The 22,507-nt window shown below is 35.7% G+C and overlaps 1 protein-coding gene across 7 annotated transcripts in view; it reads left to right on the top strand.

The window, feature by feature from the left end:
* Nucleotides 1-22,507, top strand: part of FAM135A (family with sequence similarity 135 member A) — a 90,065-nt gene that overhangs the window by 48,076 nt on the left and 19,482 nt on the right. For 6 of the 7 annotated variants that reach the window (XM_064447832.1, XM_064447830.1, XM_064447828.1 and 3 more), the window contains 10 exons: nucleotides 13-166; nucleotides 2,641-2,718; nucleotides 4,898-4,947; nucleotides 6,632-6,787; nucleotides 12,902-12,975; nucleotides 13,283-13,437; nucleotides 13,698-16,014; nucleotides 18,069-18,229; nucleotides 19,970-20,061; nucleotides 22,129-22,226. In XM_064447832.1, the coding sequence (XP_064303902.1) occupies nucleotides 13-166; nucleotides 2,641-2,718; nucleotides 4,898-4,947; nucleotides 6,632-6,787; nucleotides 12,902-12,975; nucleotides 13,283-13,437; nucleotides 13,698-16,014; nucleotides 18,069-18,229; nucleotides 19,970-20,061; nucleotides 22,129-22,226 (3,335 nt within the window). The remainder of the gene's footprint in view (nucleotides 1-12; nucleotides 167-2,640; nucleotides 2,719-4,897; nucleotides 4,948-6,631; nucleotides 6,788-12,901; nucleotides 12,976-13,282; nucleotides 13,438-13,697; nucleotides 16,015-18,068; nucleotides 18,230-19,969; nucleotides 20,062-22,128; nucleotides 22,227-22,507) is intronic. The other variant, XM_064447834.1, reaches the window with a different exon arrangement.

Genomic DNA, 22,507 nt, shown 5'->3' with positions numbered 1-22,507 from the left:
TTTTTTTTTCAGGGTTGCAGTTTTGTTGTTTCAGAGTCTTTCCTCAGCCATGCCTATAATTTCCACTATACACTTTGTGCCAGTTTGCTGCTTGCTTTCAAAGGGTTACACAGCTATTTCATTATGATTACAAAGGAGCTCCCCTCTTCTCACCGAATTGAACTGGGTATGTTGAATTTAATAAAATGCATCACTTTCCTGTTGATGTTCATTAAAAATACCCCACTTCTAGACTAAACTGGCATAAATTTCATACATCTTGTATATCTAAAATCTTTTTGCTCAAACTGAGCTGGAATTTAATAACTCAAGAAAAAAACCCCAAGTACTGTCACATTACTAATAAAATGAGGTTATAACAGCCTGAATTTATGCAAATATAATTTTTCTTGTTGGTCTTGATTTGCCCTGTTATTTCAAATCACTGTGTTTAGTGGTGAGAAAGTTCGAGAAATGCTTAATCCAAGTAGCATACTGCACTTTGTGGTTTGTTATAAGGAAACAATTTATATTTCTGTAAAAATTAGAACTCAGTAAGCTTTGATTTGAGAATCATATTACAATGGAAACTTATCTGAAAAAAGACCTACAAGAAGAAATTGCTGCTGACTCAGTTTGTAGTGTAACTTTTTACACAGACTTAGTTATCTAAGGCTTAGGGGAAAATATCTGAATAGACAAGAACTGTTTATGTAAAGCTGAGTAGTTAAAATATGCTTTCAGAGAAGCTATTTCTTTTAATAAAGTTAAAATTAAACTCTTACAGGACAGTCTCATAGAAAGAAATTTAAGTTCTATGGCAATGAAGATTTCTAGTAACTATATTTGATAAAAGTAACTCTGAAAATAATACATGAAATATAATGTAAGGAAATGTGCATTACATTTCTGTAGAATGCAGGCATATTAGAGAGCCTAGCGTCAACTGGTGAACTAGCAGAGCTGTGAAAGTAAAAAAGGAAAATACACTGGCATTATAAAGGAAGATTAAGACTTTTTCCTCATCAAGGATATACCTTTTTAGTCATGTAAAGTTCTATATAAATCAAAAAAATAGGTCTTTTGGAATTTACATTGATTGTGGTCAGCATTTATTGATTTTTGTGTTGTTTAATTTTATCAGTGTCAGAACTAAGCATTATGAAACAGTAAGTTTGGAAGTTGATATATGAAAACTATTTTTAAAATGTGATGTGGTCAATTAGTGATTCAGACAAAGAATGTTTCACTTGTATATTAAAAAATGCAAACTATTTTTGAATTATTTTTTTGAGGGAGGGAGTGCATTACAAATCTGTGTAAAATACCAGAAACTGAGGCTTTTTCTATATAGAAGCAAAAATACTGCTACAGTAATGGTGCAAAAAAAAAGTTTCTGTGTCAGTTATCTTAATCTTGATATGGAGGGGAACACCCTATTAAAGGAATGACTCAACTCTTGGTCTTCCTTTTAAGAACAAAATGTGCTTTTTTCCAAATAGAATCTGTTGGCACTGTTGTCCTTGTAAAGATAGGCTTAGACTAAGTTGTTGTACTTAAGTGTTTCAGATAGGAACTTAAACTCCCCTAAAATATTCGTGCAAAATACATGATAGAAAAAAGCCAGTCACTGAGTTACATAGTTGGGTTGTATCTGTCAAACCTCATGAAGTCACGAAAAACATTTTCATAAGCTTCAGTGGAACTTGAGTCAGACCTTTTGTCATTTCTGTGGGTAATTTAGTTTACCTTTAGGAATGCAAGCTTGAACAGAAATGTTCAAAATAAACATACGAAGAGAAAATTACTACTTACATTTAATATTCATTGTACATATTCTGCTGATGGTTTGTTTCCTGTGGGGTGTTTTTGATATTTTTTTAAGTCTCAGTTAGAATTACTTTGTTTTCTTATTTGTAAATCTGTTTTTCATTTATTTCAGTTATTTTATATATACACTGATTGGGACAATTGGTGTAACAAAAAGGACTAATAATGTAATTATTAATTCTGCTGCTATTGCTCACATTTTGCTCATGCTCATGAAAAATAACTAATGCCTACCATTAACGCTAATTTTTCCAAAATCCATCAACAGTAACAAAAAAAAACCCAAACCAAAACTGTTTCCGTGATGTCTATAAAGAAATTGAAGTCTCTGGACTTCACAAAGTACATAATTGTCATTTGCATTTATTTTTAATTTTTAAAGTAAATGAACTGTTTTATGTGTGAGATTCTCTTTTGCAGAAGAGAATCTCAAGTCCTCTTTAATTCCCAGATTTGTCACTTTTTTGTTTTAAATTAAATTATCTCTTTGATTTTGTTTCTTCTATTTGCTTTGCTGTTGCTCTGTCATATAATTTTAACACAAGACTGTGATTTTGCAGAAACGTGCAGACAACTGTTGGACTCAATAACTATCACTGAGCATTTAAGTATTATTGGGCTTAGGAAATAAAAAATGCTAGCTTAATGTATATCACGAGTGATATCTAATCTAGAAACTACACTAAAATGATATTCTTTCCTGTACTGATCTAACTGCACTAATTGCTAGGCTAGCAATAAGCTTTTTTACTAACTTTAAGGCAAATAATAAATCACAGATGAAAAAAGGAGTGTAGTAACTAGTGATGTGTGTGCAATCCCTATAACTAGCCAAGGCCAGCATGCAGGTCCTTTATGAACGCCTTCTCAGAAGAAAATATCCACGAACCCAGAGAGACGCCTACCTAGGTATGTTTCCAAAGCAGGTGATATAACCCCGCAGATTTTTATTAATAATATAAAACATTATATTCTTATTAATAATACAAAATATTATATTCTTTTGTAAACAGGAAGACTATTTCACTATTCAGCCATAGTGAACATATGTTGATCTCCGAAGTGTGCAGAACTGAGCTATTTATTTCTAGGCTGAATATAGATAATAAAATGAGAAATTATAACTGGTTTTTGGTTTAGTGTTGTTCTGTTTTACTAAAGAAAAATTACTGAAGAGATCAGTCAGTTGTCACCATTTAAATAAAACAGCTAAAAATTATAGTTGCATTTAATTCACCACAGGTTCAATTTTTTAGATAAGTAAAGACTAATACCTTTCGTTCCTGAGAAATCTTTCAGATTGCTTCTGGTATCTCAAAGCTTGACTCGTCCAAACATTACACAAGGCATTCTCAAAGCTGAAGGTGCATTTGTCCATATCTAAATGGCCAGTTCTCCCTTCGGAGAACGTCAGTGCCAGCTTGATGCTGGACAAAAGACAGCAGTGCTGTTTAAGCACAAGGAAGTTTGTGATGGGAAAAGAATAAAATGGCAGTTCAGTCTCATAGTAGGTCACCAGCTTAATCATCTATAACTTCATTTGGGCTTTGTTCTAAAAAGAAAAAAACTATTTTTTAGCAGAGCCAGCAAAATTGCATCAAATGTTTGCTGGGTGAAGATTTAATTTCCTTTTGTCTTGTATTGTCTCCATTCTGGTTTTTGTTTGTTTTTTTTTTTTTTAATGTAACATTGTAGTTTTGGATTTCCCATCATGATTTTGGACTTCAGAGTTTTAAACGTTGTTCAAAGCCTATTCTCAATTGCAGTGATAACAAGATAAATAATCAGTATTGTGCCTCATAAGTAAGCCACTTAATTTTTTCACTAATGACAAAATTTGTGCAGCCACAAACACACCAAAAGTAGTATCATATCTTACGCTGTTTTCATATATTTTCAGAATAATTATCAAGTACTGTTTAGCTAATACAGGTGTATGTAGTTTCTTTCAAAAACAATTCTACGCTTCATTCTGAGAACTTCATGCATTTCTGCAGTTTGCATATTTTCTCAGAACTTTGTGTGAGTTAATTTGTTTGGCATTATGTTTAAACCGAAGTATAATGGATGCAATTAGTTGAAAATCAATATGTACTTACCAAATCTACGTGATATCATTTGAAGTCAAGTTGTCTAAACACACTGTTGCCATTCTATAAACCTGTGTTCATTATCCATATCCTAAGTTTATTATTGTGGGTTTCAAGGCATGTTTTGTTGGTGTATGTTTTCAAGAACCATTGTAGTTTTTTTTCCTTAATACTGTGTTTCAAAATGAATTTAAATATAAATATTTGTTACAGATGTTTTTAGGGTTTATAAATTGTTCCCTTTTTACTGGTACCTCAGATGTGGAAGGAAATCAAAACATAGTACTAAATTATTATTGAATTGTTCAGATTTCCTTAGGTAGGGTAGGAATGATTAACAAGGAAAAACATTTTACATGAAGGAATAAATCTGTTTTCTTTATATAAGTCATTCAAGGTTCAGATCTCTTAACATTGAGCTATTGAGAGAAACATCAATTAATGAACAGTGTTATCTGCCTAAAATGTAATTCTTCAGACAGTTAAAGAACTATAGTTATATTCATGTAGCTTAAAAATCAGATAAACAATACACCTGTAGAAAAATGGCATTGAAATAAGGTTTCTCAGGAAAATCAGAGGTAGAAGAGGAGTTGTATTACCTCGGGTGTGAACAATGGCATTGCTGCTGAATAGTTGAATGGCTCTCAGTGGATAAGATGCAAATTGTGTCATCTAAATTACAGTATTTTCAAGTATAATTTTGAATGGAAAATTAGTATCCTTGACAAGGTATCGTGACAAGTGATCATGATACTCAGTTGCAAACCTTTTTCTTAATTGTGTTCTGTCCTCAATCTTAGAATTTTTTAATGGGAGTTTATCATTTACTTGATTTAAAGTTGATTGTGGTACTTAATATGGCTTTAAGTTTTATTTGGGGCTTTTTATTTATGAGCTCTTTTCTTTTTGTTTTCAAATTGGTTTGTGAGATAATTGGGTTTGCTCTGCAACTTTGAAAGTACATTTTTCATGGATATGTCCTCTCATCTTTCCAGAAAACATAGATGTAGAAGTTCGTCTTACAGAATTGTGTGAAGAAGTGAAGGTACAATGTTTTTTTTCATGTATTAAATAAGTGAAATAACTATAAAAGTAGGGTATGCTGATTCCGTATTCTATTGGGAACTAAACTGTTTGTTTCGGTGATAACATGCTGTATATTTTTTTGCTAACTATTGATCTGGTGGCTGTAGTAGTATTAGATCAGTATCAGTAGTAGCCATGGTAACTTTTGCATACTATGAAACTGAAGACTATAGAAAGGTGGATTACTTGTATTAAAATCACGTTTTGAATTTTCTGCATTTATAATTTGAATTCTTTGGTTTTGATGGTACGAAATAATAATGATAGAAGATGAAGCAGGAGAGTAAGTTGTACAAAAGCAGATTCTCCAGGTCATCCCCTCATCTGGAAGGACTCGTCCTGATGCTGTCTCCTTCTCCTGTTTTCCCTACATTCTCAAGGAAACATGGTCTACTTCAGATTACTTAGATTTGTCTCCCCAACTCTCTCCTAAGTCAGAGCAAGCCACATCTGAATAGCTAATTTCCTTGTCACAGTAAAGTTTAAAGCACAGGTTTTAAAACTTTTTTGAAAGATTGTCCATGCTTTGCTACAGTGGGCCATCTGCCCAGCTTTTGAAGAACCTTTCATTATTGTAGTAGTAGTATAATTGCAAGGAAATGTAATACTAGCTTTAAAAAGATACCATTTGTATAACTGGAGACAAAGCCAGCACAGTTAGCTCTCTACGGGCAACTAATGATCTTACTTTATATGTTAAAAGTTTTTTTACATTTACATAGCTTCTGTAAATTCTTTCAGTACCTATGCTATTTTGTTCCATTAGTTTCTCCCTTAGCTTGCTAAAGTATGTTTGTATTTTTTCCTTTTTCTCCTTTCTGTTCTTTTGTGCAGTTCTCATCAAAAGTTTGTCTTCCTTTTATTTCCACTTGTGCCTGCTAGGCTGGCGTTTCAGTATTTGCAATCCTTTTTCTACTTGCTCTAATATTGCTGGAGTTGGGTCTTTACCATCTCTTTAAACCCTTTGCCTCAGTGCCTTTATGTGCCTGCAGTGAGTTTCTGAAAAACTTTTTTTTTCTTCCTAAAATGGCAGGGAACATAAGCCTAGTAATCTACAGTTGACTTGTGTGGAACTATACCACAGGATTACAGTATGTTGTTAAGAAAGAGAAACCTGTTTCACACTGAATTTGTCTTGGTGTGATCTGGTTCTAGGAAGCCTATACTGTAACACTGTTTCCTGAGCATATTTAAAGTGTATGTAGATGTATAGCACCATATAAATGTTATTGTTAGTTGTGACTATTCTGAAATGGAGATGTCTGTATTAAATTTTTACAATTGTATGAAATTTGGACTAACATAGCAAGTATCGATTTTCTGTTTCCTGATTGCTGATTCCTGTTGCTTTCAGGCACACTGTATTTTTGTATGTCAGAAAACACAACAGATGCAGTTCAGTTACGATTGCCATAAATGGAGTTGTTGCTGGACAACTGGATAATATTTAAAGGAATATAAAATAATCTGTTAGTGTTGTAACATAGATTAATTGAATTCTGATACTGCGACAAAACAGTTCTCATGTGGAAGTTACTTTTTAAATTAAAATTCTCACTAATATAAAGTACACTCTCTTTGATTCTTGTCTGTACATTAAGGTCTCATCTGTTAATCACATAAATATGTTTTCCTAACTTCAGAAAATGGAGAATCCTGATGAACTGGCAGAACTTATAAATATGAATCTTGCTCAGCTTTGCTCACTTCTAATGGCTCTCTGGGGGCAATTTCTGGAGGTCATTACCTTACAAGAGGAGGTCACAGCATTGCTAGCACAAGAGCATCACACATTAAGAGTAAGTATTGACTCTGGCTTTAGGAACTCTGGCACAGTCATACTCTTACTGGGATACATTGTTATGGAAATGTGTACCAAAATGAGATTCCAGGTACCAAGTTTTCTAGTTTTATTTGGGAAGGTTAGTTGGAATCGTAAAGGGAGCTGTTGCATTTGTTAGCTTGTGTATTATGTTGTTAGAGCTTGTTCTTGGAATATAACACACAAAATCCATGATCTGTATTTACAAACCAACTAATTTTGTGATCTTTTGAAGAAGAAATGCAGTTCAGAAGGCAAACTGTAGTCTGTGGAGTGAGAAGTATTTGTGCAGAATGATGTATTTTTCTGCAGGAGGCATGCCTAGTGCCCACCCTGCATTTTACTTTCCTACTGCATCATAAATCAAAGTGTACTTTCCTTCTGAATTAAGAATTTATAACATTCATAAGCTTTGAAAAGTCTCTTAAGTGGGATTTTAGAACAGAAGAGATGTGTCGGAAATGATCTGGCATGTGAGTATGTGTGTATAAGTTTAAAAATATATATAGTGAATGCCTACACACACAGTTGATCTGTATGTATGTATATGCTTTCTACATGCAAAACCACAGCAATGCTGGTTCCCATAGTGAAATATTTTCAAATATGAACTAAAGCCTTACCCTCACTTTCTAATAAATATATTTTTCTCTCCCATCTTTTGTGGGCATGGATTTGAAGAAACCTAACATTTTGAGATTTTCAGAAAGTAAGATTTATTAAAACAAAACCAAATAACAATGACACCCACCACCCCTGCTTGTCAAACACACAGCTTGATCTTCAGTTGGCCTGGTATCTTCACTGTCTGACATCACAGTCTGTGCATTTGTCTCACACATGTTATAGAGTAGGTTATTTCAAGATATTTTCTAGAGGTGCTTCTTATACAACCAGTTTAGAAGGTCTGGTTAATGAGAATACACATTATCAGTGCTCTGTAATAGTCATAATCCAAAACAAAGTCTGTTCTAAGGCATTATTTCTCAGAGACTTGATTTGTCTCACCAGCATTTCTGTCACTTGCATCAAAACCCTTTCTGTTTTGGTTCTGGAGCGGAAACTGATTATGAAGGATACTTGGACTGGGTCTTATGTACAGACTTGATAAATCACGTTGTTTAATGAGGGAACCATGGTTGTGGAAATGGCCTGTTCTGGAGAATAAATGGAATCTTTCAGAAAGAGCACAAGGCTTATTTGTTAGATGTGATAGCTGTAGGAAAGTGTGAGTGTTTTACTGGCTATCTATGAATCTTACTTACCATTCCGTGCTTTTTGTATAAATTCTGGATTTCTTCAAGTTAACTAGTGGAAGGTATGAAATGAGAATACTGTTTCACTTGACCTGCACTTGCATTCAACTGCTGCTATGTTAGTGTTTGTGCAAGTATACATTTAATAAGACTGAAAGAAGTATTAACTTTTACTGCTCCAACATTTTAAAAAAAGAAAAGATACTGCTAATGATTATGTATTTACCTTCTTAAATGTGGTTTGTTTTAAAATCTCTAAGTCATTCTAGCTCTCAAATAACTTAATCATTGAATTTTCCTGCAGTTATTTTAGCGAATATAAATCAAAGTAGTTAATCATACTATGTGAATTGAGATACTCTGTGTATTGAAAGTATTTCTGTGATGCTTTCCGGTTTTCATACAATTTGAATATGAGTTCTCTTCCTCCTTTCTCTTTTTTTTTTAAAGTATCATTTGATTTCACACCTGCATTTTTTCCCTTTCCAGTTGCTGTTAAGCCCACTTGTTTTGGTATCTGTCACTACGCATAAACAAACTTGTTTCAGGCACCACACCATGTTTAATTTTTGCTTTTTTTAATAAGAAAAAAAGCAAATTATTCTTTGTTAAAAGCCATAGAAATGTTCTTTTCTGGAGGTATGAATCCATGCTTATGGCATAGTGGTGTGGAGATGAAGAGTCTTAACATAGTGCACAGTGTAGCTTGCTAGTGAGGGACACCGAGTCTCTAAAACTTAGGAGCCTTCTAAGTTGAGCTCAGAGATTATGTTTGTTATCACTGAAAAAGTTGAGCTTATTTTATTTTTTAAAGAAGTGGCTATTGCTGTTTCTTACTGAGTTCTGCAGTTACTGGATATTAAATTATCTACCCAAACATCAAAGACTGAAAAAGAGATACAGGACACAGAGAACTTAAACTTACCTTTTTATTTAGAGCCTGGTAGCAAAGAGCACGCAGGCTGACTCTAAAATTGTAATAATACAGCATTGAGTAGGAAATTCTACCTGATCCAACTTACAGAGAACCAGCAATGTGTTGTTACTTGATTTTACAAGCATTCATTTGCAAATGTGACACTTGTTTTCTGTATTCCAAGATGTGAAGAGCTCGTGTGAATACTTTGCAAATGTATGTAATTACAATATATGTCAAAAGACATAGCTTCACTGGGTTTCCCGTGTGGCAGTAGAACAGGAGCCAGCAATCCATAAATTCAGTAAACATTTACATTAAAAAGAGATAGTAAATTTGAGCCTTGACATTTTTAAGAACATGTTTGGTTGTTTTGGATCCTGTTTTGCAGTGCTTAGTATAATAATTCGTAATTTGTATTAATAATCTCTTGAGAATGGATATTCTAAAGGTTCGCATAAACAACTTTTGGGAAATGTGCAATGATCATGTTTCACTAGAGGTGGTATCTGCACATGTCAAGTGATGCAGACTTTCTGGTTAGTGAACTTAGCTGAGACTTGAGAGATGGCCTATGAATTTTTCTCTTGAGAGAATACTTGTCCTTTCTGGAATAAGATTTTTGTACTATACAAAATTCTATCTTTCTAAATAATCCTTTTTATTTTGGAAATCAGTACTCTGTGTTTGGTAGTGAATGCTAAATCATTTTTAGTTTTACCTTTTTATCTTGCAATATTTAGAGGCTATACCCTCCACAGGAAATTTGTCCCTGGGAGAGCTTAGTATTACTCTAAAATGAAGCAATGCTTTTACGGAATCATTCATCTGACTGGTGTAGATATTTGTATTAAAATGTGCCCTAGAAATGCCTCTCATCTGTATTTGGTCAAATGACTTTCACCCTCCTTGCACAGATGCTTATGAAACTGGTATTTCTGATGAAGTGTTGTAGAAAATAAGGTTATAATGAAATAATATCCCGTAAGTATTTAAAAATATTATTTAAGCATTTTATGTATTTTTACTTAATTTACTTGAGTTTTTAAATACTTAACTATTTTCAAAGACTTTGAATATTAAGCGCTACGTTAAAAAATCAGGAACACTTTAGGTTTACCAGAATATCCGTCAACTACATTATCACACTGATAAGATTTACAACTGCATTTTATTGAAAGAACTGCTTAGAGTCTGTTATTTTATATTATGAAAATTTGCACGCTAAACTAGTTCACCTGTTTGTTCCATAGTGACATCTTCTGGTAGGTCTGAACATGCTCTTCCAAAATTATTTCTTTTAGTTTGATTAGTCCTAAAATAATGAGAACTGAGAACTAAGATCTCAGACTGCTGCTCATAAATGTGTGGGGACTCAATATATACTCCACAGCAGTTTTTCTATCCCATTTTTCCTCCTCTTCTGTTTGCATTGGGAGGACCACAAAAAACATAATTTTGGGAAGTCTGTAGGGACTAGGAGTAGTGGATACAGTTTCCTTCTGCAGAGTTATTCTGGAGTTGGCCCAGGTCGGTAGCATCTGAGTCACTAGCACCAGCTGGTAGATGTTCTGGATCTGCAGAGCCTGTTTAACAACATCCTAGGAAATCCCTTGTTCCTTCCATAAGCTAAGCACTAATTAAACATTATTAACTACTGTTGGTTTGGGTTTGTTTTTTTTCTCTCTCCTTAATATTGATTTATGTGGGCTTTTGGAGCTTGCTTTCAACGAGTTTTATACCGTTGCTATTATCCTAAGAGCTGTCTGGAGCTGATAATCAGATTTTCTTCAAAAGCACTGGAGTTACTTAAGCAATTACAGATGGGATTTACTGCAAACAAACAAACAAAAGCCTTCCTTTTTTGTTTGAAATAGTGGCAGAATTCTAAAGATCTGGTTTCCATATAACTCCATTTACTTCATGTGGTAAAGTGGTTGCTCGCTTCTAAAGTCAAAACCACCTTGCTTGCCTCCTGGGAAACACCATAAAGCTGTTCCTTGCATGAAGCTCTTTCCCTGGTTTGAACCACAGACATCTACAGATTAGGCAATATTTCTGGTTTGTTTGGTTTTTTTCCTATTATATAATTGATTAGGATCTTTAATTCATTTTTAAATTGCTTGGTTTAGAATGATAACCAGTCCAGTCTTTGCGATCAGTTGCTCTAAAGTCTAGTTTTTTAACCAGTAAATTGTCTCTAAGTCTATTGTAACGATCTTTTCCCTTTCTGGGGGAAAGGTTGGGGATTAGCTTTGGCATGACAGACCTGTTTGGAAAGTAGATGTCTGTTTAGAAAAGCCAGCCGGGGAGGTGCAGAGGAATACTTAGGAACACTGATTATAATCCCACGTGAGTACGCATAAACTCCTAGCTTAATTTCTGAAGGAGAGCAGATACATCTTGTGCGTGTGTGTGTGTTTCTGGTCACTGCTGAGACTGGAAGTTGCATTTACAAGAAAGTATTGAATTTAGCTTTTCTTTTTACTTCAAAACATTTCACTTCAGACTATTCACAGATTATGTTATCTCTGAGATTAATCTCATATAATACAGTAAATTGAATTCTGGGAGGTTGGGACAGGACTTTAGACTTCTAGTGCAGGTTAGAGATTGGGGATTTAATGTTTGTGGTTGGGTTTTTTTCTTAAGCACCTTGGTACATTCTTTTTCCAGTTTTCCTTTTATTAAAAGAAAAAAGAGGAAAAAGTAGAAGCTACTGAACATGAAACTTGATCCAAACAGTACACTCTAAAAGTATACTGGGCAGTGTATCAGGAGGGGAAACTAACTCCCTGGGAAGTACTTATCTCTGAACAAAAGTTAATGTGGTCCTAAAAGTCTGATGTTTGCCAGTTAATGCAGAGGATTTTCCTAGTGCCATGTCCATGATCAGGGTGGACGCGGATGCTGGCCGCAGCTCTGAGTGAAGTGAAGGAGCTGAGGGAACTGAACTAGCTCGGATGCCTGCTCCACCAGATACACTGCGAACTGTGACGCTCTGGTTGGGAAATTAGATAGCTTAAGAGGAAGACCCAGAGTATATTGAGGATATAAAGGAGTAGGAGGCCAGGAAGTGGTTGGTAAGTGACTAAGTAGACTAGCAACAGATGTGGTACTCTAAGTGGGATAGAAATTGTGTTTTAATTGATAGAAACAAATTTATGTTTATGGCACAAGCAGTTGCCAATAGCCACTGTACAGCACATTTTCTTTTTTTTTATAGTTCACGCTCTATTTCCACACTATATATTTAATGATGAAAAAATACGCTCCTCTGTGTATTAAAATACCATTTTAGTATTGTACGGTTAATTGACTTCAGGCATACAATTAAGTCTTGAATACAGTGCTTGTAATTAGCATACATTTTGTTATTGTCTTTGTCATTTGCAGCTGAAATCTTCATAAACAAAAAAGACTTTTTTTGCACCTAGTTTACTGTGGGCTAAGGAATATTCATTGAAAGTTTGAAATGCATACTTCTCTGTATTTTGAGACTGCAGAGTATCTGCAGGGTTTCTACTTATGAAGGTAATGCTGAAGCACAGTCAAAAGTGTCCATCAAACAGTCATTTCCTTTCTTCTCATTGAAATTTCTCTTCAATATTTTTGTGTGTTACTGTTTCAGGTGAGCCTGATTTGGATGATTGATTTCCTGGTAATCAAGTTTTCAGCAGGCAGTTGAATCTAATATAGTTCCCCTTAGTTGTTCAGTGCACAAATTAAAATACTTATTTCAGTCGCTGGTCTTGTCTGTGTCATCCTCTTCCCTCCCACTCAGCCTGAACATTTTAAAAAAAAGTAACTGTCTATATAATACATACAAGGTAATAATATTGCTGTGTAGGAATGCTGGTGGAATTTAAAAAATTCTGTGTAATATAAAATAAGCTCTAACTTTATTTGGATGTTGCAGGTGCGCAGATTTGCAGAAGCATTCTTTTGTCTTGAGCATCCTAGGCAAGCTGCCCTTGCCTATCAAGAACTGCAGTGAGTAGCCTTTTGAAGTGCACAGTATGTAGCATGTAATACTGTTATTCTATAGCTTACGTTGTGTAGAAATACTGTCTTGCAAAAATACTTACATAACAAGTTCAAGAGAAACTTCTCTTCTAAATCTATATTTAAGTATTTTAAGAAAAGTTATATAAGAAGTTACTAAATAACTACTAAAGCTATTTAATTTGCTTTAGTATAAGCTTTTTTACTAATCAGTTATTTAACTACTGCTGATTTCTGTTAATGTAAAAATAGATAGTTATATTTTTTTCATATAGGACTACTTCCTTTTTTTCAGTGCTCAAAGTCATCTACAGATGTGTGCAGCTATCAAAAACACTTCCTTCTGCAGTTCTCTTCCACCCCTCCCTATTGAATGCAGTGAACTAGATGGAGATATGAACTCCTTACCTATAATATTTGAAGATCGATATTTAGATTCAATTACTGAAGGTAAACACACCTCACAGTGCAGTTTTCTTTTTGAAGACATAAGCAAAAATTATGTAAATTCTGAGTATTTTTCTTTACATTTCTTACTGGCTTTAAGGGGGTACTTTTATTTCCTAGGAAATGTTTCTTTAGTTTGAGTTTTGAGGATGCGTTAAGTTCTATAATTACTGTGTTTTATAGCTTCAGTTACCTGCATAATCTTGTTATAAACAATCGTTTTTCGTATTTCTTTTTTTCCCCCTTGCTTTTTTTGGTGAAAGATCTGGATGTACCCTGGTTGGTAGTTCAGAGTCTTCCAAGGTCAGAGTCCAATAAACTGGATAAATTTGAAGCTGAAGAAGGTTTTGTAGCTGGTTTTACTAGCCCGGAACTGAAAATAAGACCTGCGGGTGCTTCCAACCTTTGGCATTCAGAAAGTGAAAAGGCTCTAACAAGAACTTTGAAAGGGAAAAATGAGGATGCAAATAAATCCAAAGTTAAGGTTACTAAGCTCATGAAAACAATGAAACCTGAAAACACAAAAAAAGTCGTGAAACAGAACTCCAAGGACTCTGTGGTCTTAGTAGGCTACAAATGTTTGAAAAGTGTAGCACTGGAAGATGCCTCTAGGAGCTCAGAAGGCAGGCCTTCATACAATGCTAATGAAGGGCTGGACCCTACATTTGGTGGATTTCCTTATGATACAAAGACCTGCACCAGGCAAGTAAGTCAAAGAGAACTTCCATTTTTGCCATCTGGAACTGAGGAGAAGACTGCCAAGATTGAAGGTGTCCAACCAGGTCCAGGTAGCCCCGTGCACTGTGAAAATGTGGCTATTTTTGGTAGACTTACTATCTCCCAGACAGGTTCTGGAACTATACAAGGAGGTAGTGCTTTGCAACCCAGAGGTACACTTGAAGGTTGTCATGGGGGTCAGCCAGCTTCCTCAGGAGTCAGGACAATTGAGGTCAAACCAAGTAATAAGAATCTCTATGAAGGGGAGAAAGTAACTGTTCACATTGGATCATGGGCTGAGTTTCCGCAAGATGGAGTGCAAGGAGAGAATTTGCAGACACCCAATATCCAGTCTTCAGAATCTGGAAATAAATTGAATTCAGGAGAACAGGAACCAGCGCTTGAAAAGGAAGATATCCCTGAAAGAAACTTCCGACATACCAGTGACATCTTGACAAAAATGAAAAGTAATCAGCCTACTCTTTCTACAAAAGAAAGTCAAGTTGGTACAAGTGGAGACATGACTAAATTACCAGATGTTAGTGTGACATATGCCTCTTCTAGATTTTCAGATTCAGGTGTAGAAAGTGAACCAAGTTCTTTTGCAACTCACCCCAACCCTGATCAGGTTTTTGAAAATGTTCAAGGGCAAAGTGCATACAATGGTGAGAAAGTATTTCCTCAGCTTTTACTAAAACCAGACTGTGCTATAAAAAATGCAATAGAAAGCCATTGCACTGAGAGTACCAGCGCTGTAAGCGAAATACAGTCGTCCCTGACATCTATAAATTCTCTCCCTTCAGATGATGATGAGCTGTCCCCTGATGAGCATTCAAAGATATCTATTGTACCTGAATGCCAGCTAAGTGACAGTAAAACGGTATTGGATCTTGGAGCAATTGACTTACCGAAATGTGATGACAGTAAAATATCAAACACCAATTTGCAGCAAGAGTGTGTTGTGTTTTCAGGGCACTCAGATAACAAAATTCTGTCTATACATTCCTCGCTCTCAGGAACAAAAGATCTCTTACACTTAGTTGTTTCAGATGAGGACGCGTCTACTGATGTGAAAAGTTACAACCCACAGGCAGACCTTGGCACAACCTGCAAGGACTCTCAGGACCTTGAAATGCATCGCAGCACTACAGAAGAAACAGTTAAATTGCATTTGGAAATTACTTGTATGGGTGAGCCATCTGTGGTTTCAGGTTCTTCATCTGTAAATGCAGTGTATGAGGCTGAAAAAACAAATGAAGGAAAACTTAACGAGCCTTTAGAACTAAAGGAAACAACTGAAGAACAGTCAGTAGCTAAAAGTGAAACTGGTACAGATAATCCTTCTCCAACCAGTAGTACTGACATGGTAAAGCAGGGGCTTGTTGAAAACTATTTTGGCTCTCGAAGCAGCACAGATATTTCAGATATTTGGCCTATGGACAACAGCAATCCTGTTAGCCCTCAAAAGGAAACATATGAGAAACAAATTATTTGCTCTTCCCAGCAAGATGAGGAAGAAGAGGAGGATCAAGAAATGATTGAAAACGGGTATTATGAAGAAACAGACTATAGTATATTAGACGGAGCTTCCAGTGCTGACCAAGATCATGGCTCAGCAGGAGAGAGAGTCCTGAGATCTGAAAGGATTGATAGTGGGCGTCTGCGAGACGGAATGACTGTGCCTCCTGTGTGTACTCCTGGTTGTCTGTCTTTTCCTTCTTCTCTGAGAGACTCTCCTTGCAATGTTATCTGTTCTTCAAGGAATAAATCTGATGCAATTACACAACAGCCAGGCAGCACGTTTTACAGCTCAGCTTCATCTGTTTCCTGGTATGAAAGCTCCCCAAAACCTCAAATGTTAGCGTAAGTGATTGTTTTAAAACAAAGTTATTTACTTTTAGAAATTATGTTAATATAGAAGGGGATAAGAAGCATGGTTAGGCTCCAGAGTGCCCCCAGGACTGTGGCCTGTGGATTCTGCACACTCAAGTAACAATGTTTTAGATGTTCAGGCAGAAAGTGTGTTAGCACTGAATTCCTTCTATCAGTTATCCTGTAATTTCATGTGGTTTGACAAACTTCAAGCAAAACATGATTTTTGTTCGTTTCTCTGATATGTCCCTTTAAAAAAAAATAAGCTGAAAAGTGATGTCGTAATGGCTACTGAGCATAAAAATGGTGTTTTATGAAATGGAAGCTGTTAGAATAGCAAGCATAGGAAAACATGCTTCGAGTTTAAAAACATAAATAACCCCCATTCTGTGTAACTGGTTGTCCATCTAATTAGTGAAGTGAAGCAAATGCACAACGCTAGCCAAGGTGATGGCCGTATTTTTCAGTCTTAACTTCAAATATCCAAAATGTAACACCCTGGAGACCGTAGTGCTCTAAATTACACTGTAATTGGATACCAGGAAAGCCAAATTCAGAGGAACATCAGGGATCCCAGGTTGTACCTCCTCTTGCTGTAAACCTAGGTGTTTCTCTGATAACCCCCTGCTGCTAACAGAACACGGGAAGCAGCAGCCTAATGTGTTGTATTGGAAATAAGACATTGCTACCAGAAAGAAGAAAGCTTAGAAGAGAGGAGAAGCAAGGAGAATGCTAAGCAGGCAGAAAAGATAAAAGACCAGTTAGTTTGTGGTAAGCAGCTGAGAACAGGAGGAAGGATTGAGCAGTGGTGGAGGAAAACAGGTTAGAAGTGGACAGAAAACTAACTTCTGAAATCCTGGAGAGTGGGTAAAGGTGTGGAATGGGAGGGATGAAAAGCACTACTTAGGGTGTTCTGTAACAATAAAAGAGGGAACTCAGAGTAAAATCAAGGACGTGGCCTTGGGGAAGGCAGAGTCTCCCGGAGCATGGGATAACTGGGATTCCAGAGGGCATAATCTGCTTCATAGAGAACCAGCCTTGGTACATTCAGTTCAGGAAACATGCCCTGAGTACAAATGAAGTAACTTCTGCTGCTGAGTGATAAGACCCAACTGCCTGCAGTGGTTTCTGTTCAGGCTGACTTCATTGAGAATTGTTCTCGTGGTTAGTGAGGAATGAGCTAAAGATAAAGCTGAGAAAACAGAACAAAAAGTAGAATGGGAGGAAAACAGTAAGCAGGCAGAAGAGGATGTGATACAGCATGAGGCTGTGAGGGATCACGTGGAACAGATGGATTAAGAAGGGAATGAAGCATAAGGAAGCATAAAGCTTGAAGTGCTGCAGGGAAACTGATATGCAGTTAATTAGGTAGGAAGGTCATACACAAAAAACCAGAGGAAGGGGAAGAAAGGGAGGGATACAGGGAACTCCAGGCATGTGGGGAGATCAGCTATTAGAGACCATATAGTGTATGTCTTCCTATCATATCTAAAAGATTAGAGGTCTGTATCTGGCTTCTTCTGAAGCAAGTATCAGTTATCCAGCCTAACAGAGGGGCTTTCTGGTGATCAGTTACAGCACTGATGCCAGCTCTCCGCTGACCTATGAAGTAGGTTTTAAGTTTGGCAAGAATTATCAAAAGTCAGTGGAAATCTTTACCTTGACTTCTGATTGGTTATAGTTCCTGTAATCTTGTTACTGCATTTAAACAAAGCTGTGGCTCAGTCAAGACCAGAACTAACCCAGAATCTTCAGTGGTTTCAGAAATACTTTAGAGTTTGCAGAGATGTTCAAAGGAGAGAAGAGCGTAGAGCTTGGGGTATGGATTGTGTTACAGAGGAAAAGGGGCTGTAGGAAGCTGCAGTAAAAAATGTTTTGAGGAACTGGCTTGTTTTGTGAAAGTAGTAATTTGATAAATATATTTTCCTTCATATCAATTTACATAGAAGACAAAGTAAAAAGATAGTAGAAGACTATCCTAGGAGACCCTACGTTTGTCTGGCAATAGTAAATGTTGTTTTATCATAAATATGGTTTTGTTCCAGTTTCCTACAGGCTAAAGAAGAACTGAAGCAACTTAACCTTCCTGGATTTATGTATAGTGATGTTTTCAAACTGGCTTCTTCAATACCTTATTTCAGTATGGAAGAAGATGACTGTTCAGAAGAAGGAATACATCTTATAGTGTGCGTCCATGGCCTAGATGGTACGCTGGGAAATATGATACTGAATGAGATAGTGGTTCAGATTACTGGTCAGGTTTAGCTTTTGTCTTTTGAACACTGAATTGAATGCTTCTGAAATAGGTTTCCTGGAGGGAAATGGGAATCTGACATTGTACTGCTACGTTTGACAGCATGTTCCACAGAATCATTGAAATTAAGAGTTTTATGTAACATTTGTCTTCAGTAAAACTTTCATGCACATAAAACCATTTTATGCCATAGTTCGCATTACGTATATCTTCCAGTTTTTTGTGTCATACAGGTGTTTGTATTGAGGTAACAGAATGGAGTTACTACAAAACAGTTTTATTTAGAATTTGTAATGTCACATTGTCAAGGAAAACAAAATCTGTGTATCTTATTAGGAAAAAGTACTATATGTAAAATGTAGTCAAGTGTTTTTAAGGTTTTAAAAGGCTAGATTACTGCATCACAGAATGGTTGAGGTTGGAAGGGATCTCTGGAGATTGTCTAGTCCAACTCCCCTGCTCAAAGCAGGGTTACCTACAGCAGGTTGCCCAGGACCCAGCCTCATTGCGTTTTTGAATATTTCCAAGGACAAAGACTCTACTGTAGTAGAAATGAGGAAATCTCTTGCTAATTGAAATCAGGATTAGGAAGTTTAAATAGCTTGAATGTATTCACCTGCTTTTAGTTCAAAGCATATGTGCATATTAAGAAATATCTCCTCTAGTTAAGATATTCATGGCTTTCTGCCATCAATGTTTTTATCGTCTTTTTTTTTTTTTTTAATTGAGAAGCTTCTTAAATTACTGATACAAGGAAACGCAAGAGGGCAATAGATAGAATATCAGACTGGACCGACACTGCACAGCCTTCTTGTTCATTCTTCAAATTCCTAAGTTTAAAAAAAATTAACAGAATGGCTTTTCTTTCTTCCTCTGGGCAGAAAGCATCTTTTGTAAGTGCTTTTCAAATGGAACTCAGAAGTATTCCTTTTTACTAGCATAGATGTTCAAGTGCTGTTGCATGTCTAGAATTGACACAAAAGTTAACTTGGCCAAAAAACCTGTTGTTAAAAAAACATGTCTTTGAAGCCTTAGAGAAATCCATATAGTTAGAATTTTCTTACAAAATGGTGAGTTTGTACAAGTTCTTTCCTATTAATAACAGATTTAAATAAAAATCCTTTTCTCTAATTAAGGCATAAAAAGCACTCTTTCTTCAAAAGCATACATGATCATTGATGTAGAGAAGTCTTCATGATGCTAGTTTAACTAGCATTTTTTGTCTTGGGTACCAGTCTAAATGTATCTTTGTCTGCTGACAGTCCACTCTGCCTTTTTATTCTCTGAAAATGTTTACAAATTGCCCTTATTCCTGGTTCCTTCACTAAATTCTTTAAGCTAGCTCTGAGTTCTTTAACTGACTTTTATCAAAGTTAATTAGGTTTTCAAGAATGTAATGTTCACAGTGCTATGTGTCTGTGGATGCTAAGACAGAATAAAACATGACTTCCTAAACCCTTGCTTTTCTAAAATGGTGTCTGCATTGAATGTCTTTTTTTATAGACTGTTTTGTCACTGCATTTGGCATTGCAGTTTATCATCCTGAGCCTCACTGAATTTTAATTAGGGCTGAGAATATCATTAGCTGTGTTTAAATATAAAGTTGTGCCATAGGTTCATTTCAGTATTCTAGGTGCTTTTATTGCAAGTTAAGTTCACAGTATGTAACTCTTGATTGTTTTTCCTTTTAAGGTAACAGCGCAGATCTAAGATTAGTGAAGACATACATTGAGCTAGGGCTGCCTGGAGGGAGAACGGATTTCCTTATGTCTGAGAGGAATCAGGTATTTGCCAACAAAAAAAGAATTTTTATAAAGCAACGACCAGCGTACATCTTCAGATGTGTTTGTTTAATGGCACTATCAGTTTGCAGTTTACCACATTTGGTATATTTTATTGTATTCTCATGTAATCCATTATTTGATCTGTGGCTTGCATTAAAGTATTAGAAAACCTGGTATGATGTTGAAGGTAGATATATAAGGAGTAAGACTTGTTGCTGCCATTTTGTTGTGTGTACTAATATCTCCTAAGTTCTTGGCATAATCAGTTAGGATTGTAGATAAAATACCCTCTATATTAATGGTAAAAATTACGATAATGAAAACTGGTGTGGCAAGAAGGAAGATGTGTTATTTCACAGGATCTGAGAAATACAAAATATCTGTCTCTTGTTCTTTTGTCTGCGTACTGCAAGATCCACATCATGAGACCATCAAATTACCTCTTGTGTTAAACTTTTGTGAATTTTATTATTTTCAGATGACATAAACTTGCCAAAGCACAGAAGACCAATTTTTGCATTTTTTTAATGTGTCTTACATATTGTATTAGACGTAACTCAGTGATGAATTAGAATAAAGTCTCTTCAGTGGCTCAAACGAAAGGTTCATTTAGTGCACTTGCGCTTTCTGGCGGTAGCTGCTGGGATGCTTTGCGAAATAGGCTGGACAGGCACCAAGCCACGCTTTCTCTTCTGTAGCCCTATAGTTTTTGGCAGTCAGCAGTTCTGAAACTTTCTGATTTGGGAATTCCATTGAGGCCACTGAGCCTGACAGCTGCTGACAGTCTTGTCTCCTTAATGATGGCTGACTCTTTTTGAATCTTTTTGCTTCAGGTTTCCACAGCATACAGTTGAGATTAATTCTATGGTTCATATACATTACTAATTCAGTTGCAAACAAGGAAATTTAAACACATCCCCCTGTAGCTTGTTTTGGAAAAAAACAAAACAAAACAAAACAAAAGTCAATAACCATTCTCCAATTTCCACTTCAGTTAATTAAGTATTTTATAAACAACTATAATTTCTCCTTCAGGAAGCAACTGAGGAGACTTAGTCCATTCAGTATTTCTCAGGATCGCATGTGAAACAGTTTCTGGTCATCCATTATATCCTTCCCTGCCTACTTTCAAACTTCTTTTCATTTCAAATAGGATGATCAGAACTAGACAGGGCATTTAAGATGCTTGTGCACTATGGACTTACAAAATGCTATATTGATATTTTCTGTTCTTTCCTTGCTTTCCTAACGTAGCTTATTATACAGAACACAGATGTATAGATTGTTTGCATATATGTTTAGGGCTGTTTTTCCCTATATAACATTGTTTTGCATTTCTTGCCATTTTATCACCAAGGCATGCAGTACAAGATTCTTCTAAAATTCTGGTCAGTTCTAGATTGGACTATCCTGGATATTTAGTTTTGTCTCCAAACTCTGACATCTCATCTCCTTCTTCCCTTTCCCAGATTATTTATCAATATGTTGAACACTACAGATTTTAGCACAGATCCTTTGGAACTTGTGTTGAAAAGCTTTAGGCAGCCTTTCCCTACCTCTGTTTTTAATTTCTTACTGCTAATCATTGTAGAGAATCAGCTGTGAACTGGGAATAGGGCTTTAAGGTGTGTGTTTGTTTTGTTTTGAATAAACTACTAATGTAGACTCTTTTCTGCTGTTGCAGTAATTGTCTAATTTCTATTTCATGGGCAGTCTGATTTGGTTCTGAATATGCAGTTTGGTCTTCTGTTCCACTACAGTTAAGATTGTGTGTAGGGGAAGGCTTAGAAGTAAGGCCGGCTGTGTAATGTTAAGATTCCTTTTGGTGTACTGGAAGAATGTAGTCTTACAGTAAAATGTGTATGACTTTATTCCATGTTACAAGAAAAAAAACTTGAAAAAATTATAATAACTAGCTGTAGTGTTTATATTCAAAGTTAATATGGATGCTTTTATTCGTGTGCTGTTGATCAAAACACTGGGGAATAACAATTCAGACTGAATGCAGAATGTATATTGCTGCATTAGAAAATACAGTTATTATTTTTTATTTCTTTTATTTTACAGAATGATACCTTTGCTGATTTTGATTCCATGACAGATCGCCTTTTAGATGAAATTATACAGTATATACAAATTTATAATCTAACCCTTTCAAAAATCAGGTAATATCTGTTCTATACTATTTATAGAAATAAACTTAAAACTAGAGCCCTGTGTTGTTCTGAACTGTGATGCTCAAGAGCAGGCCAAAAGAGAGATGGGAAAGAGAAAGTCAGGGGGTGGGTGGAGTAGGGGAAAGGAGGACAAATGAGAGAAGGAATTCCCAGCTGAAATGTTGCAAGCTTATCTAGTTGTGTTGGTGGTTTTAGGGCAGCATTAAGCATTACATTTAAGGAACTGCTGTCCTGTGCTTCCTCAGATCCTACATGGTGGGGTTCTGCAG

The sequence above is a fragment of the Phalacrocorax carbo genome, chromosome 3, assembly GCF_963921805.1.
Source record: "Phalacrocorax carbo chromosome 3, bPhaCar2.1, whole genome shotgun sequence".
Taxonomy (NCBI): domain Eukaryota; kingdom Metazoa; phylum Chordata; class Aves; order Suliformes; family Phalacrocoracidae; genus Phalacrocorax; species Phalacrocorax carbo.
This window is presented reverse-complemented; position numbering and strand designations above follow the sequence as displayed.